This window comes from Opisthocomus hoazin, chromosome 9 (assembly GCF_030867145.1).
Source record: "Opisthocomus hoazin isolate bOpiHoa1 chromosome 9, bOpiHoa1.hap1, whole genome shotgun sequence".
Lineage (NCBI taxonomy): Eukaryota > Metazoa > Chordata > Aves > Opisthocomiformes > Opisthocomidae > Opisthocomus > Opisthocomus hoazin.
In genome coordinates, this window is record NC_134422.1 from 22,121,277 (window position 1) to 22,139,166 (window position 17,890).

General features: G+C 39.6%; 1 protein-coding gene across 1 annotated transcript in view; it reads left to right on the forward strand.

Moving 5' to 3' along the window:
* The window catches only part of XIRP2 (xin actin binding repeat containing 2), a 53,617-nt gene extending 37,666 nt beyond the window's left edge, over positions 1-15,951 (forward strand). The window contains exons 5-10 of the mRNA XM_075431058.1: positions 5,189-5,296; positions 5,619-5,691; positions 6,357-6,490; positions 13,316-13,449; positions 14,453-15,407; positions 15,643-15,951. Coding sequence (XP_075287173.1) covers positions 5,189-5,296; positions 5,619-5,691; positions 6,357-6,490; positions 13,316-13,449; positions 14,453-15,407; positions 15,643-15,951 — 1,713 coding nt within the window. The remainder of the gene's footprint in view (positions 1-5,188; positions 5,297-5,618; positions 5,692-6,356; positions 6,491-13,315; positions 13,450-14,452; positions 15,408-15,642) is intronic.
* Positions 15,952-17,890: the final 1,939 nt, after the last annotated feature.

The following is a 17,890-nucleotide window of genomic DNA, read 5'->3' on the forward strand; positions in this document are numbered from 1 at the left end:
TGTTCGTTGAAAGTCATTCCAGACACATTTTATAAGATTGCTAGTGTAGCAATTGCCAATTTTGTAGCAATTGCAGAGGCTAAGATTGAATAACAGGACAGTGTTAGTGAATGGTGAAAACATTACCTTTTAATGAAAATGTTCCATATAGTGCCCAAAACACCCTAAGTATATACATACAACTAAGCAAGGCTGACAAATCATAGAGATGAAGTGCAGATAAGTGAAGCTCCTTAGAAGAAATTTCTGCAAGGCCTTCACAGTACTGGTGCACAGATGATACTATGACAAGAACATAAATAGGTAAAAAAGCATAGCTTTGAGGAAGAAATGAAGATGCACAGCAAGTAAATCATCAGTCAGTCACTCTATCGTTATTAATTTTGTAACTGAAGCTTTAGCCTCGCAATTTACTTCCACTGCTGCCTAAAGGGAATCACAAGTTTGTACATACTGATCATTTAGCACAGTAAGTTCTAAATATGCCAATACATAAATGATATTATATTAGCCAATTTCCCGCAGAGCTTATGTGATGACCACAATGTACAGTTCAGCTAAAAGCAATATGCTTCAAATGTGAGTAAACGGCTTTCTTGTGCTTGGACAAGCTTTTGGGCCATTTGATCCTCTCAAACAATACATACATACATATATAGAATTGTATACATGTTTTATGTACATATGCATATAACATAACATACATATTCTGAGCCTCTGAGCAATTTTATTTTTGAAAGGGAAAGTATGTTTTGTCTGCTGTCAGAACAGAAGGAAACTGCAAAAATGTCAACACAAAAAAGCAAAGCTTGGTCTAAAATACACAGAACAGTTACTGAAAATTAAATTCTTGACACATTTTGCAATAAGAATTCTATCTAAATTATTGCAGCACAGAGGCACTAAAATTGATGTACGGGCCACTAACATATGAAATGTATGTAGCAATTACAGTTCTCTTCAGTAACAGGATGTGAATGCTTACATAAAATTGTACTTGTCTAACTAAACTTCTACAGACTTCTTATCAGATTCACATCTTTATTTTTTAAATAGTATTGGTTTAGATTAGAATGACTTCTTATCCAGAGACACAACAGGACACTATAGCCCTTTGCATTAAGTACCATACAGATAAGCATGGGAAGGCCAGCAGCACCCATAAAGGGCGACTTGAAATAAATGGAAGAGAATAGAGGGTGATGGAAGTCTGAAATAAAAATAAAATGACCATAAACCATTGTGAGCCAGCAGCATGCCAACAATCATCCAGCTGACAGTGTTTTCTGAAGCTCACTCACAATATGGCATAGAATAAAGAAAAAGTAATTGAAGGGTGATTCTTGGGCCACAGGAAAAGCAACCACAATAGTTGTCTTTTCACTCCTGCCACCAAAAATGACTTTTGAGTTCCCTGTCTGTCCCCCTCCCCTGCAGAGCTGGAGGGGAGCTGTTCCCTTCTGACACTGCGATGCAGGCTCTGGTTGATTAAATAACTTTGCTTGATTTAATAACACACAGTATGGCAGGAATTATGTATCCTACTAAAGGCATCAATTTCCCGCAAGCATAACTCTTAACTAGTATTAAATCTAGATCGTGATCTTCAGCCGCAGTCCTGCACTGGAGACATGACTTACTCTGCTTAATAAGATAAGAGCAACTTTATCCCATGCAGACCACCAAATAATTCTACAGAATATTCTCCAAAATCTATGGAGTCTACAAAACGTGCCACAAACTCTCATTGGCTAGACTAAATTAGTCCTACCTACAGGATATCCTATCCTATATCCAACAGTTGGCCATTACAGAGGAGGGATGAAATCACAAATCTTCTGGCTCTCCACTTGTTTGGAATAATAAACAAGCAGCTTTTCACCCTGTGTCACTGGAATTTCAATTAGCCATCTTGACAGACATACAAAACATGAGAACCTCCAAGTCCCTCTTCCTCCCTGCATGCCCAGAGCAAGGCCGTGTAATTATATTGTCAAAATCTGGCCCATAATGTTTAGGCTGCATTTTAGATAGTCATAGCTGTCGCATTAAACGATGATAATCTTTTGCAATATGGCTACTACTTCATAAGCAGTATCAAATTTACAGCAATAAAGCAGTAGTGACATTCAGATTAGATTTGCTTCCTGACTACATTAAGCCTAATTATATTCCTTTTTAATACCCCACACCATTCAAAGGACACATAATGACTATCATGAACCTATTTTGTGTCTCATGAACGAGCTTTTCCAGTAATGAGAGCTTGACTTACATATCTAGAACATGCACATTAGAACAGAAAAGCACATCTGAAATGAAAAAAGCATATATATGCATAAATATATTGAAAAGCGTATCTATATAAAATGAAAAGGCATATTATACATACACCTACACGTAGTCATTAAAGGGAGAAGATCGAAAAATTTGCACTTCATTTTCTTTGCCTCTTTTCCACTTGGTACGGGGTTAGCCCTACGTCTCCTCCTGTTGTGCAGCTCCCTCACAACTGTTACATATACAGAACTTGTGAGTGTAAACCATGCTCTGACTTGCTCTCCTCAAGCCTCACCTCACTTTGACAGTTCAAACTTTGTGGTGGATACAATTAATTTTTATACTGGTAACGCACTAAAGCCTTTACTGGGCCAGCAATCAGAAAATCTATTCTACCCTTTGTTTGTATGATTTTAATTCATCTTACAGTTGAAACAGATGATTTGGCAGCACAGAGATGAAAGAGAATTCCTAAAGCCCACAAAGGGGATGCACATTGTTTCTCTGCCACAACACCTACAAGCCCTTGCTGCTGTAAGGCAGAAACTAGAGGCCAGGCAGTAGATGCTCCCCTATACTGATTCAGCAAGATGCAAGCAGTGTAAACATTCCTTAGTTTGAACGTGCAATAAATCCCATAAGTATATGCTTTGTCATGCGATGACTAAAGGAGAGAGCTAATTTCTTGCCCCACAATTAGCTGGATTTCAAGGAGGTGCCAGGATTTGAGATGCAGGAAGCTTACAGCTCTCTGCTGCATTAGATGTATAGCAGCAATCTCAGAAATACATGCCTGCCTCCATTCACATCCACGTTACACTGAACACTTGCAAAGCTTTTGCTGGAGGGACCAGAAGCTCCTTTCATTTGAAAGCTTATTATCAGTAGAAAGTAACAGGCAAGCTTCCTTCTCACAAAGGAAGAAGAAAATTTAACTTGACATGAGTGAAATTATTTGTTAGATGTCTCTGTGTGCTTGCTAGTGTGCAAGAGAGAGGAAGCACAGAACTGATATTTTGGTCGGTGAAGTGGATAGAGAACTGGCTGAATGGCAGAACTCAGAGGGTTGTCATCAGCGGCGCTGAGTCTAGTTGGAGGCTGGTGACAAGTGGTGTCCCTCAGGGGTCAGTACTGGGCCCAGTCTTGTTTAACTTCTTCATCAACGACCTGGATGAAGAGTTAGAATGTACCCTCAGCAAGTTTGCTGATGACACCAAACTGGGAGGTGTGGTAGATACACCAGAAGGCTGTGCTGCCATTCAGCGTGACCTGGACAGGCTGGAGAGCTGGGCAGAGAGGAACCTGATGAGGTTCAACAAGGGCAAGTGCAGGGTCCTGCACCTGGGGAGGAACAACCTCATGCACCAGTACAGGCTTGGGGTGGACCTGCTGGAGAGCAGCTCTGCGGAGAGGGACCTGGGTGTCCTGGTGGACGACAGGTTAACTATGAGCCAGCAGTGTGCCCTGGCTGCCAAGAAGGCCAATGGGATCCTGGGGTGCATCAAGAAGAGTGTGGCCAGCAGGACAAGGGAGGTTCTCCTTCCCCTCTACACTGCCCTGGTGAGGCCTCATCTGGAGTACTGTGTCCAGTTCTGGGCTCCCCAGTTCAAGAAGGATGAAGAGCTACTGGAGAGAGTCCAGCGGAGGGCTACAAGGATGGTGAGGGGACTGGAGCATCTCCACTACGAGGAGAGGTTGAGGGAACTGGGCTTGTTCAGCCTGAAGAAGAGAAGGCTGCGAGGGGACCTTATAAATGCCTACAAATATCTGAAGGGTGGGTGTCAGGAGGATGGGGCCGGGCTCTTTTCAGTGGTGCCCAGTGACAGGACAGGGGGTAATGGGCACGGACTGGGGCACAGGAAGTTCCGTCTGAACATGAGGGGGAGCTTCTTCTCTCTGGGGGTGACGGAGCACTGGAGCGGGCTGCCCGGGGAGGTTGTGGAGTCTCCTTCTCTGGAGATATTCAAGACCCGCCTGGACAAGGTCCTGTGCAGCCTGCTGTAGGTGACCCTGCTTCGGCAGGAGGGTAGGACTAGATGACCCACAGAGGTCCCTTCCAACCCCTACTATTCTGTGATTCTGTGATTCTGTGATTCTGTGATATCTTAATAATATCAATCCTTAGGAGTTCTTTCTTCTAGTCACTAAATCTCAAAGTACTCCTTGGACACAGGTAATGTGATGTAACACAGGTTCTGTGACGGGCTTTAAATAAGAAAACAAATCACTGCCAGAATTTGGGGATGAACTAAACATAGATAACCTCAGAAATCAGCTTACATGAACATATCAAGACAGTGCTTTAAAGTCTCAGCGATACGCTCTGTTTATTACACTGCTGTTGTCAGACTTGTAGACACAATGCTAGCCTGTATGTTTTATAGGATCTTCTGGTTAGCCTATTGGTCATATTTTTCACAACTGCAATACAGCGTGGTTTTTTGGTCAGAAGAGCTGTATAAAGCATATGCAGGAAGTCAGCATCTCTTACACAGACATATTATTATACTTCCTTTTACAAAGCTGCGTTAGCCTCATGCCCGCTGATAGGTCACAAGTTGATGGCACAGCACACAAAGCCAGAACCAGTCTTCCTAGTCACCTTCGCCCCTTCCAGTCTAATTACACATTGTACATATTCATGCAGCTTTCTGTATCTGCTGGTCAAAATCTGTCTGCAGTAACAGAAATGACTAGACATCTTCTGTGTTATAAAAAAGCCTGTTCCAATTTTTATGGCAACAAATATCAATCATAATAACAACAGTACTCTGCTGTAAAATGACTGTTCTAGTTACACCACTTACATTAGAATTTATTTGTGAAAGCCCCTCATAGGGAATCAAAAAAAGAAAAATCCAATTTACTATTAGCTGTTAACGTGCGATTATTTTTATTTGTCTTTAAGGAAACGTCAGGTAGCAGTCACCCCACACTATCAAGCAGCACCAGGGAAGCTGAGTGCAATGAAATGACTTCCAAAGAAAGTCAAATCAAAGCCTCTGAGACACAAGAGGTAACTATATCAATTAATAATTATGTCATTGGACAATTATACTGATGCTGATACATATCTGCTTTGCTTCTTCCTCTTTTACCACTTGGTACAGCAAGATCTGGATGTTCTGCTGATAGCCTCCCCCATTAGGCAGTGATTAATAACTTTTTTAAAGGTCTTTTAATAAGTTTTTTCATTTATTATTGTTTTAACATGGTAATTAATTAAGTTTCCATTCATATTTTTCTTTTATGCAACATTTTTAACACAGTAACAGAAGTATGGAAAATTCTTACATATTGCACTAAATCCTGTAGTAAAGTGAAGGTTTTCTGCACAGGTTTCTCATCGTGAGCAAGTTACTGATGAGATAAAAATGGCTTCTACATTTGTTCAACACAGTGACGAAACAGGTAAGAAGTGGCATTAGAATAAAAGCTCACAAATGAGCAATGGCAAATGTCTTTACTCAGACAAATGTACAGCTCTTAGCATACAAACATGAAAATGAAAATTGCTCCAAATTCTTAGTAAAGCACATTCATTGACTTCAATGTGACTTAGGAAGTGAGCTTAGAATTCAGTATGGAGAGATGGCTTTTGCATAAGGAGGTGGTTTTAAATATATACTTAGTTGCTTAAAAGAACTGGGGACTTGAAGTATTATCTGAAAACACAGGCAAACATGAGCCCATGTATACACAAAATTGTGTATGAGAAAGATTTGATGAATAGCTGAACTGGATAGCTGTGCAGAATACAACCACAGTGTTAAGACACTGCTGCTGCTGCAGCTTAGTCCTGGTATTAGAGTTCACGCATTATATCCACAGACCCCAGTCAAGCTTTAGCCCTGCCACACCACTCAGGTATGGCAAAACAGTGGGTGATAATGTCCCTCAACAACTATTCTGTCATTCTATGGATTTCCGTTCATGATCACGTGACTCTCTAGACTGCTGCAAGGCTAAGTACAATTTTTCTAATGTAATAATGTATTATAATTCACTGATAAAGTCAATTTCTTAAAATGCAGAGTGGAGGAAAAATGATCTTTTTGTTCTTCTTCCCATTGCAGTAACCAATGCAGCTCAGAATGAAGAGCTCCCAAAGACTGTAACACAGATTTTAAAACAGCACATTGAAAGGACAGCTCAGGAAAAGGCCGTTCACTCTGACAGAGAGACTGCAACACCTGCAAAAGAAGTCAAGGTTTGTTCTTTTAATAAGAGGGATCTTTCTTTATGCAAATTAGAAGTGGTGAAGACATAGGTCTGTAATGCAGTCTGAATTTCTGTCTTGACTTTCTATCAAATTGTAATTAAAATGTGATTTTGACTAATTGTGATTAAAAATATAACCTATGAAAGTGGTGGGAATATATGGACTTTAGGAATTAAATGCACATAATGTAATATAAAGTACGTTAGAAAGCTCAACAAGTACTTACAGTATGTGACAAACACAATTAAAAGTAGATCTTTATAAAAACTATAGCATTCCTGTCCTCCTCTGCTGAATACAGTCTCCTCTTTCCTTGTTTTCAATCTGCAAATACATGTAATTTCTGTCACCACAGATTCTCAGAAGCATAGAAAATGTCACTTTCAGAAGAAATTAAAATGAGGATAAGCCACAACATAACTTTGCATTATGCTTATAATGCAAAGGCTGCATTTATTGCAGCAAAAACTCCAAAACTGTTCAACCATAATTTTGCATTTTGTATGAATTCCACATTTCTTTTCACACATATTCTATGGTGCAAATAGCAGAGCTCTTAGTTCAAAATATTGGTTTTATGCATTGAGCAATAGCTGGTGGATTGTCTTTCCAGATCTTATTATAATCCTATTGCTTGGATCCTTGTAGAACTAGCTTTTGTGAAGAACAGAAAAATTGTTTTCTATGTTACTATACTTTAAAAAGAAACAACCACTTTTGTTCCCTAAAGACGGAAAATACATACCAGGAAATTACCTTGCCTTCAACAGTTAGTTCATCTTCTACTGCTACTACTTCAGCAAGCAGATTGCAGGAGACCTCTACACCAACAAAAAAGCAGGACAGAACTGCTACTTCTGCAATGATTTGCTCCAGATCCTATGAATATAGAAGCACAGAAATGTTTCCCACTCATGCAAAAGCTCCACTGGAAATGACAGCAACTTGCCAGTCCACTGAATCGACCAGATCTCCAATAAAGCCCACTGGCTCCACAGTTCTGTAGCCAAAGCAATCTATGTGAACCAAGACATCTACACAAATGATTCCACCCACAATTACAAAAACATTTAGAGAAACACTACATGAATAAGACTTCTAACATTTTATCTCGTGAATCTGAAACATGGGATATGATGTCAGATGAGCAGCAGGCTAGATATGGCTTTGCCTTCACCATTCAGATGTTCTCATGACCTGAAAAATGATGCTTAGAATTGCATGAAATACGGAGAGGAGGGGTCCTCTCTATAAAATGGGTCTTTGAGAACCAGCCTTTCGTTCCAGCTAAAGCTGATCCTCCAGACCCAGACAAAGCTAGAAGAATTGCAGACGGAGATGTTGAATACATAGCCTGGAGGTTTAAGACCCAGCGTGTTGATGCACCTTGTGCACATGCTCCAGGCTCTGCAGGAACTGTGGACAAAGCTCTTGCACTAGTTAGAGGATGTGTTTGCACAGTCACGTGGATGTTTGAAATGCAGCCGCTGGACTCTACAAATAAAAAATATCACAATGAGGAAGAAACATCAGCTGAAACTTGCATCTGAGAAGTTTCTGGTGGTGCTGTAAAGACTCTCAGGCACTTGCTGGAAGCACAGAACCTAGATAAACTGGGGCAGCTGTACCCAGTGGATGCCTTTAACTTGTTGAAGCTGAGGTCTGAGCTGAAAGAGCTTAAAGGAAGCATGGAGAGAAACATAAATCATTTTGAACCTCAGCCATTGTCCGTTACCAGAGACAATTTTGGTCAAAGACTAGAGAATGAAGCTGTCCATAGAGAAGATGCTGAAAACACGTATGTCAGAATAGCACACTGGACGTTTGAACCAACAAAGACCTGCTGGAAATTAAAGTGGTATGTAGAATCTCATTGGAGGAAAACATGAGCGGTGGTGTGCACAAGGCAAAACAGTTAGTTGATACACAGCCTTGGCACACAGAGGATTCAGAGGACACAGAAAAGCACACTTTCTGATTCCAAATTTGATGGCAATGATAAGCAAGTAGTACAAAAATATGACATAGGAATTCAAATAGATCTCCATGAAGACCAGAAGGCTGAGAAGCTGAAGACACGGGAACCATTGTGAAAGCCTCTAGCTACTATCTCTTCCACCATTATGAGGATTACCGCTACGAGAGCTATCCTGAAAAATTATATAAAGCAAAATAAACATAGATACTAAAATATAGATATTTAAATTAAAATAGCATTACTGTTGTATTTGAGAAATATTAACATGCTAGAAAATGAGCACAGGATGCATCTGACTTCTCATGCTTAAAATTAATGCAACATCCTCTTAACTGAGGTAAAATGTTGCCTGTAAAATAGCTCTAGAGATAAAATAATGGTCGTATTTTGTGCACATCTGGTTTTAGTTTGTTAAAGCACAAGATGTGACTTAAGACAAAGTGAACTACATTTCGGTGGGTTTCCTGTTTGAGTAAAATTGCTGAAACAGGTTACAAATTAACACACAATTTAAATTTTTTTTCCGCTGTTTCCTGCTGGTCGATTTTACCAGTTGATACAGCCCTATTCTGAATTAAGGCAGCAATCCCACTTACCTGATGTCAGGATCCAGGCTTCACATCACTAAAGAGTGGAGTCACTCAGTGTCCCTCAAAATCTGAGCCTCTTATTTGTTTTATATTGAAATAAACTTTTAAAATACATGAAGTATGTGAATATATACATAAATATTTATATATGAATATGAAGTAAACATTGAAAATTAAACATGCCTTTTTTCTCACAGTGTATGTGTGAGTTAAAAATTGTATTAAAATAGTATTTAGATTGCAAAGTTATGCATTTGAAACTTAGAAAATATTACATATGCCATTGCATGATGAACATCGATGTTCTTTTGTGCATCTATTTTGGGCACTGAATATGGATGGTATCCTGTAGGAAAAGCAGATGTTACCATAGCTTTAGACATTTGAAATACATGAACAGAATGCTGGTGCTTGAACAGCAATGGAAATGGCAGAACAAAGCTAAAGCCTCCTGTACCTGCATAACTTCTAAACAGAAAGCTCTGCTTTGGGTTTCCTAAGTCTGCGCACTAAGAAGAGAAGGTTGTTACCTCTGTTCATGCTACAAGCAGAACTAAGCATGAGTATGTTGCGATCCTGTAAAATGAGGCACAGCCTGGCAGTGGTCCAACAAAATACCTAACGTGGTGGGTTGCCCCTCGCTGGCAGCTAAGTCCATACCCAGTCGCTCGCTCGCATGCTCACTCCCCCCCAGTGGGACGAAAGAAAGAATCAGAAGAGCAAAAAGGAAGAAAACCTGCGGACAGAGGTAGAGACACCTTAACAGGTGAAGAAAAGATGGGGCACAAGCAAAGCAAAACAAGGAATTGATTCACTGCTTCCCATCAGCAGGGAGGTGTTCAGCCACTTCCTGGAAAGCAATGCCTCAACATGCACAGCAGTGACCTGGGAAGACAAACACCATAGCTCTGAATGTCCCCTCTTCATCCTGCTTCCCTCAGCTTTTATTGCTGAGCACGATGCCATATGGTATGGAATATCCCTCTGGTCAGTTGGGGTCAGCTGCCTTGGTTATGTGCTCTCAGCTTCTTGCACATCCCCAGCCTACCTGCTTGGGGCAGGGAGCATGGTCAGAGTGGGGGGAAGAAAAGGCTCTGACACTGTGCAAGTGCTGTTCAGCAATAGCTAAAGCACTGGTGTCTTACCAACACTTTAGCCACAAATCCAAAACATACCACCGTGTGAGCTGCTGTGAAGAAAATTAACTGCATCCCAGACAGACTTAGTATACTTAAGCATGTTAAAAGTGAGTAGAAATACCCAGCACCAGGAAAACAGTGAATTCTTTATATGGTCAAGCCTCTGGATTCCGTTTTGTGTCTCTTCTATCTCGCAAACATTGATGATCTCAAATAGCAGGCCAGCCCTTCCCCCACTGATTTTGTAGGACCGTTCACGTGTGGTGGGTTGACCTGCCAGATCCCTACCCAGCCACTCTCATTCCCCCTCCTCAACAAGACAGGGAGAGAATATAGGATGAAAAAGCTCAAGTGACAACATAAAGACAGGGAGATAACTTGCCAATTACTTTCACAGGCAAGACAGACTTGACTCGGGGAAAACTAGTTTAATTTATTATCAATTAAAATAGATTTAGACGGTGAGAAACAAAGACAAATGCTAAAACGTCTGTCCTTCTGCCCTTTTTTTCCCAGTCTCAACTTTACTCCTTCACTCCTGACTCTGCTACCTCTTCTACCCACCGCCAGCAGCACAGAGAGGATGGGGAACGGCGGCTGGGGTCAGTCCATACCAGCTCCTCTCTGCCGCTCCTTCGTCCTCACACTTTTGCCTGCTCCAGCGTGGGCTCTCCACAGGCCGTAGTTCCTTCTGGGAACGTCCATCTGCTCTAGCGTGGTCCTCTCCACAGGCTGTGAGGAAATACCGGCTCCCCTGATCTCCTCGACAGGCTACGGAGCAATCTCTGCAGTGGTGCCTCTTCCCCTCCTTCTTCTTTGGCCTTGGAGTTGGCAGGGTCGTTTCTCACCCTTTTTTCCCTCAGCCCTCATGGCATGTGCAGCATTTTGACCCTTCTTGAATGCATGTTCCTAGAGGCACCCACCAACGCGTGAGGGGCTCAGCCATGCCCCGGGGCGGGTCTGCTGCAGCCGGCTGGAACAGGCCGCATCCCACATGGGGCAGCCCGGCCTCTCCTCACAAAGGCTGCCCCTGCAGCCCCCCCGGCTACTGAAACCTCGCCACAAACACCAATACATGATCAATTTTCGTGAAGATGAATACTGGCTCCACTATTCAGTCCTGGGAGTTGCTTTGGGATAAACTTCCCTTAAATTCCTGCTTTCTCTTTGTTTTTATCTTCTCTTGGCTGCTGCCTTCTGACGCACAACACAGTCAACTACCCAGCTAAATGAAGTATAACTGGAGTACCCATCCTACGAGGACAGGCTGAGGGAGTTGGGGCTGTTCAGCCTGGAGAAGAGAAGGCTCCGGAGTGACCTTAGAGCAGCCTTCCAGTACCTGAAGGGGGCCTACAGGAAGGATGGAGAGGGACTTTTCACAAGGGTGTGTAGTGACAGGACAAGGGGCAATGACTGTAAACTAAAAGAGGGCAGATTTAGATTAGATATTAGGAAGAAATTCTTCACCATGAGGGTGGTGAGACACTGGAACAGGTTGCCCAGAGAAGCTGTGGATGCCTCCTCCCTGGCAGTGTTCAAGGCCACGTTGGATGGAGCTCTGAGCAACCTGGTCTAGTGGAAGATGTCCCTGCTCACGGCAGGGGAGCTGGAACTAGATGATCTGTAAGGTCCCTTCCAAACCTTACCATACTACGATTCTATGATTCTATCACCATCCAGCGAGACAGCTCTCCAGGAGGCACATCACCAATTACCTTATCCTTTTCCGCATCGCAGAGCTTGTGCCTTTCCTCTCCTCCCTCTTTACCTTCAGAATACTTGCGAACCTAAGAATGTTAAGGCAAGTAATTAGGTCTGGCTCCCGCCACCAGCCACCAGTAGTCCCTGCCCAGCGAGGCAGGAGCCATGTCAGGAACATGGCACACTGTGCCTGCCCGGCCTCTTCGTCAGCCCGCGTGGACACTAAGTTGAGGCCACATTTGAGGTTGTTTCATGACCAACAATTCTCTGGGGGATTTTTTCTGTTTTGTTTTTACTAGTGATTTATTCTTTTTGCAAGTTCTACATTATTTTGAATATATTTAATCCCTCTTTCAGCATTTTTCATAGCTCTCGTTATGGGCACTAGAGATATGTGGCAACTAAAGCTGCCATTATAAAATCTACATCACTTTCGGTCTTGATCTGTGAATTGCTATAAAATGAGACAAACTAAAAACAGAGGGAATGCTGAAAGGGGCCAAATTTTCTGCTGATGTCAAAGGGCATTACTACTGTCAATTGAGATTTACAAACAATTATTTTTCCACCCTATTTGTATTTGTCTGCTAGTACAGTTTTCATAGCAATTCAGAAATAAAGACAGAAGAGCAGCATGCATTTTTCCAAGCCCAACAGAATGCCCATTATTTCCTTCTGCCCCTTACTGGTATGAAATAAACCTTCTATTAATGCTTTGTGCTTTACAGAGAATTAGTTTCCTTTATAATTAATTATACTTCATAAAAGAAAGAATTTGCTATAGTTAGCTAATACAACTGTAGCTAACTCAGTCTTAAAAATTAACTGAAGGAAGTATCGGGTCTGAAAATTAAAATTGTAAAAATTACAAATGATTATGTCCCTAGTGTATCTGGACTCTATGAGTGCACAGTCTGTAGGTTACCACAGAAGTGGAACTCCTTGATGTGCTTCTGGCATGATTAAGCAAAACTTCCTTATCAGAATTTCAAACATCTGCCCCCTGTTTATTGATCTCTAAATCACATCGTAGATTCAAAGACTATACACACATTATACTCAATTCCACTTATATTAGCAAATCTTTTATCATGCTATCTCATTTTACAAAAGAAATAGTTATTACGAATAAATCGGAAATACTGTACCTGGTGTATTGTATTGTATGATGTGAATAGTCCTTTCAATTGTATGGATTTCTGAAGAGGGAAAGATGAGTAGTTTTTTGCTTTCAAAATACTACTGTTAGTTGAACAAAAATGAAGCCCTAAAATTGGCAGCTGAGATACCAGTTAATGGATAAAGAATACTACAATTTTAACAAAACATATGGACTGATACAGTTGGAGATAAATCATAATATGTGGCTTAAACTAACTCGTAACTTTTTAATATGTGCTTCTAGAAACTGCAGATTCAGGAAAATGAAACGTGCAGACTCTGTCAACAGAGAGTTTACCCAATGGAATGCCTAGTTGCTGACAAGCAGAATTTTCATAAATCATGTTTCCGGTGTCACCACTGTGGCAGTCAATTAAGGTAAGAAGTAACTGCATGCTCACTCACAGAACTCCCCATCTGAAAATAAATACAGCTGGTGAAATTATTTTCAACTGAGCTATTCAGCCCGTAGGATGTTGGGTTGACAGGGAAGTAACCTGGGTTCCCCTTTTCTTCTCTGCTACTGACATCTGCACTGTGACATGGAACAAGTCCTTTAAATTCTCTAAAGATCTGCTTTATCCCAGCACCTACCACATTCTTCTACATACTACTTCCTACTGACTCTTCCAGACCTTCAGTAGAGCTCATGAACAGGAAGCAGCAGACACAGAAACTTGGGTGGAATTTTAGACATCTGAACACAGATCAAATTTTCTCTTACTTTTCCTTATCCATAAAATGAATGACGATGGTTCTCCGCACTAGCAAACCACTCTTGTAACTTCATATCTGTAAACATTTCAAATGCAGTATTTATTGCTCTATCAGACTGCAAAGGCTAACAGTTCTGATTTTAACACCTTTGAGGTTATTTACACACATTTCCTTTACTTCATTCAGAAGCAAAATCCAAATACAATTAAACACAAATTTCTATAATTAAGCTACAAAGGCTAAAGACAATTCACACTGTATTTTCTCCACCTATTTTGTAGAAAGATAAAGGCTTCAGTCTTTAATATGATGAACAAAAAGGTCCCAATGACCCTGAAGTGCTGTGGAACATTCCTATTTGAAGCTTACACAGTGCAACAAATGAATAAGTTTATGTTCTTTCTTAAATCACAAAACATGACACTTGTCCTTCATTTCAACTTTGAAATTGTATGGGAATTTGCAATTAAAGGTTTTAGATGCTTTTTGTGTCTGTGTGTGTGTGGTCAGAATTGGCCAATACATTGAATTGGCTGATTTTTTGCTCCTCCTTTCTTTATATTTACAATCATGTAGGGGTACTTGAAATACCAAGTAAAGTGTAAAATTCAAAGTAGATCTATGATATGTAAAAATATAAAACAAATTTTCTTCCATTTGGCAGCTTGGGAAATTATGCATCTCTCCATGGAAAAATATATTGTAAACCCCATTTTAAGCAACTTTTCAAATCAAAAGGAAATTATGATGAAGGTTTTGGACACAAGCAACATAAAGAATTATGGAATTCTAAGGATCAATGTAGTTCAGTTGGCAATACTCATGCTGAAGAAACAAATCCCATTAACAGTATACCTGTTGATCCTAAACCAATTACAGAAATTGATCAAGACTTGTACTCGGATACTGAAGGTATTCATCCAGATATTTTGGATAATAATTTGAAAAAATCCACAGAAAGAGGTAAATTAAAGATGACATGGCCCCCTTCAACAGATGATGCAACACCTAAGAAAACATTTTGTATTGAAGAAGTGGCTAAAGTAAATAAGCCAAAGTGGCCCCCAGAAGGTTTTGCTCAAGAAGGTTCCAGTTTACGTACAAAAAAACCTCTGGGCAATAAAAAGGATCCTCAGAAAAAAAGTGCAGTGAGAGAGCAAAATAAAAGTGACACTGCAAACGATCAACAAAATCAACACTCATCCTTTAGCTCTCTGTCTGAAAAAGAAGCTACAAATATTTGTAAAGCAGAGAAAAATGAAGCAGGCAGTAAGGGAAAAGATGAGGATGCTACGAACGTGCAAGATAAGCTAAGTAAAACAGGAGGACCACAGAATAGGGAGGAAAGCGGAAAGGATATTAATGAAGGTGATAATGTGATTGCGCATATTGCTGGGAAGGAGCGAGAAAAAAAAAATAATGCAACTGATGATTCAGAAGTTGTACAGGTTACTAACATTGATGATGTAACAGTACAAAAGAATGACAAAGAATTCAGCTTGAACAACAATAACAATAACAATAGCGCCACTTTTTCACATCTAAACATATGTAGGCAGGAACCAACTCGCGCAGCTACGTCTAAGCCAATGGCAGCATTAAGCCATGCAATTTGCACTGTATTGCAGCATGCCTTCGCAAAGCTGGAAAATCGGTCTGGAAATAAAGAAATATTGGCGATGTATGAATCTCATGAAAACTATTCATGAGATTCATACAAACTATACTGTAACTGTTTCATGGGATGAACAGAACTCAAAAGATGAAGATGCTGTTACTTCTAATAATCTTGCTCAATTTAATAAAGATGCCACTTGTCAGAAGTCTTGTACTAATAGCACATAAGTTTTAAAGGAGGCAACTAACACAACATTCCCTGTTGATACCGAGTTAGTAAGCATTGGAGAGGAATCAAAATATGACAAAAATTTAAATACTATTTTATCTGACACGGTGAAAACATCTTTTCCTGAAAAAGACAACCTGGTTTTAGACTGTGGTCTAATAGACTCTGTAAACACAACCAAACGGTCCTGCAGCCCGTATTCAAAAGAACATGGGAATTATGATACAGAACTGAATGGAATTAATGCCTGTCAAGCAAGTGAAATAATTGAAGTGTCAAAGAATGACATAAACAGAAGCGTAGATTTACTGAGCTGAAGATATACAGCTGTTCCATCGTTCCAAGGCGAGAAAGTCAAGTTCAAACAGCTCACTGTAGAAGAAAAAATTAAAAGAAATAGATTCTATGATGAAAATGAATAAAACAGCTAAGTGATCAGCTACGTCTGTCACTCGTTATACAGCATGTCGTAAATACGTATTCCTTCAGTCCAGTTATTTTATAGTCCTTGAAGAATTTAATATGCAGAGATTACATATGAAAATTTCTATTATATACTGTCAATTACACAGACTGTATTTACTTAGTTTATATTTAAGGAAATGAAGATGCATAAAATAGATTTTTTCAGTCTGTAATTAAAACAACTTGTCTCTCTGTGTTCCTGAACTTTGAAAGAAATATTTCACTACAGGACTGTCGGACAGAAACATAATAATTCAATTTTACTGTTTATCATTTGTAACAAATTAAGATGTGAAGCACCTGGTGTGCACAAAACAAGAAAAAATATTTGCATAGGTTTTTTCTTATGTATTTTTATTATCGTAACTGAGCTGTTGCTCCATGACCTATTACGTACATTTGTTGGGCTAGCTCATACTAGGAGATTTGGGTTTTCTTTGAGGATTTTTGTCGGTTGTTTTTTTTTCCAATATCATGCAGTACTTAGTTTAAGATGGACTTACTGAATAGTAACCACAACTCTTTGGTGAATAGTACTGTTTTTCTATATTCCTAGAGCTGCTACTATGACATTATAATGCATGACAAAAAAAAAGAGAACTGTGTAAATTTTAACACAGGATAAAACCAAACATCCTAGGTAGAACTGGAGCAAGGCTTGGGAACAACTAGACTAGTGGTTGTTTCACTAACTAATTAAAAGTCTTTTTAACTGAAGCAGCTCTCCAGTTTCATATTTAAACCTGTAGAAACCTATGCAGATTTGCACTTTTTTCCTTAACATGTTTATGGATTAACATTTGCTCTCCTAACACTACTCCAGCTTGCATGAAACAGCAACATATCATTTAACTGTTGACAACGCATAATAAAAAAGCACTTTACAAAAAAGTATTTTGTGAAGTTTTCTTGATATGAATTTATACATACGATTTTCCTTAAACAGTCTGTAAAATTCTTCCTGTGATAATTACTTTAAACTAAACTGCTTGTCAGAGTGAAAGGGAAGGATAATCAAAATACAGTTTTCAAAATAATTTCTGAATTATCTGACAGAGACGGGTGTTTGGAGTAATTTACAGGAAAGGTAGGTTGATGTTAAAATATTTAAGAAACTATTGAGAAGAGTTCTAGAACAAAATATCTGCTGCACTACAACTCATTGTCCAAAGGAATGGGATTGTGGGTAAGTGGGATAGCCACATGTGACTCTTCTTCTATACCTACACAGAAACAATTATTTAGTATAGACACACGAGAAAAGCTATACATAGTATTTCTTCTGCAAGAATACTTCAAGAGACTGAAGTCTCCCCTTTATGCATCATGCTTCACTCCTCCAAAGTATTCTCATAAAATGCAGAAATGTAGAAAAGACCCCTTAAAATGAATGTTCCCAGCAAAGTAATTAGCCTTCACGCAAGGCACTCAGATACCACAGTGTTTGATAACTTTGTTAAAAAGCATTAGCCAATGGGCCATTGTGAACATTTTAAGATTATTTCGGCAAGATCTCTCTCTCTTCTTCCTCCTCCTCCCAGTATTTGGTTGTAACCATGATAAATTATATTAAAAACCGAAGAGATTAGTAAAGAGACATAAATAATTTTCCTTGGATTTTTTTTAGTAGAAAACACAACTAAAAATAACATCAACAAAATTACTGCTAAAACAACAAAAATCTCAGAAAATATAAGCCTGAAGAAAATCAATGGAATTTGTCTAAAAATATTGAGACTTCTACATAGACTAAACATTTAAATCTGCCCCATTCCCTAAAACTGTTTCTTA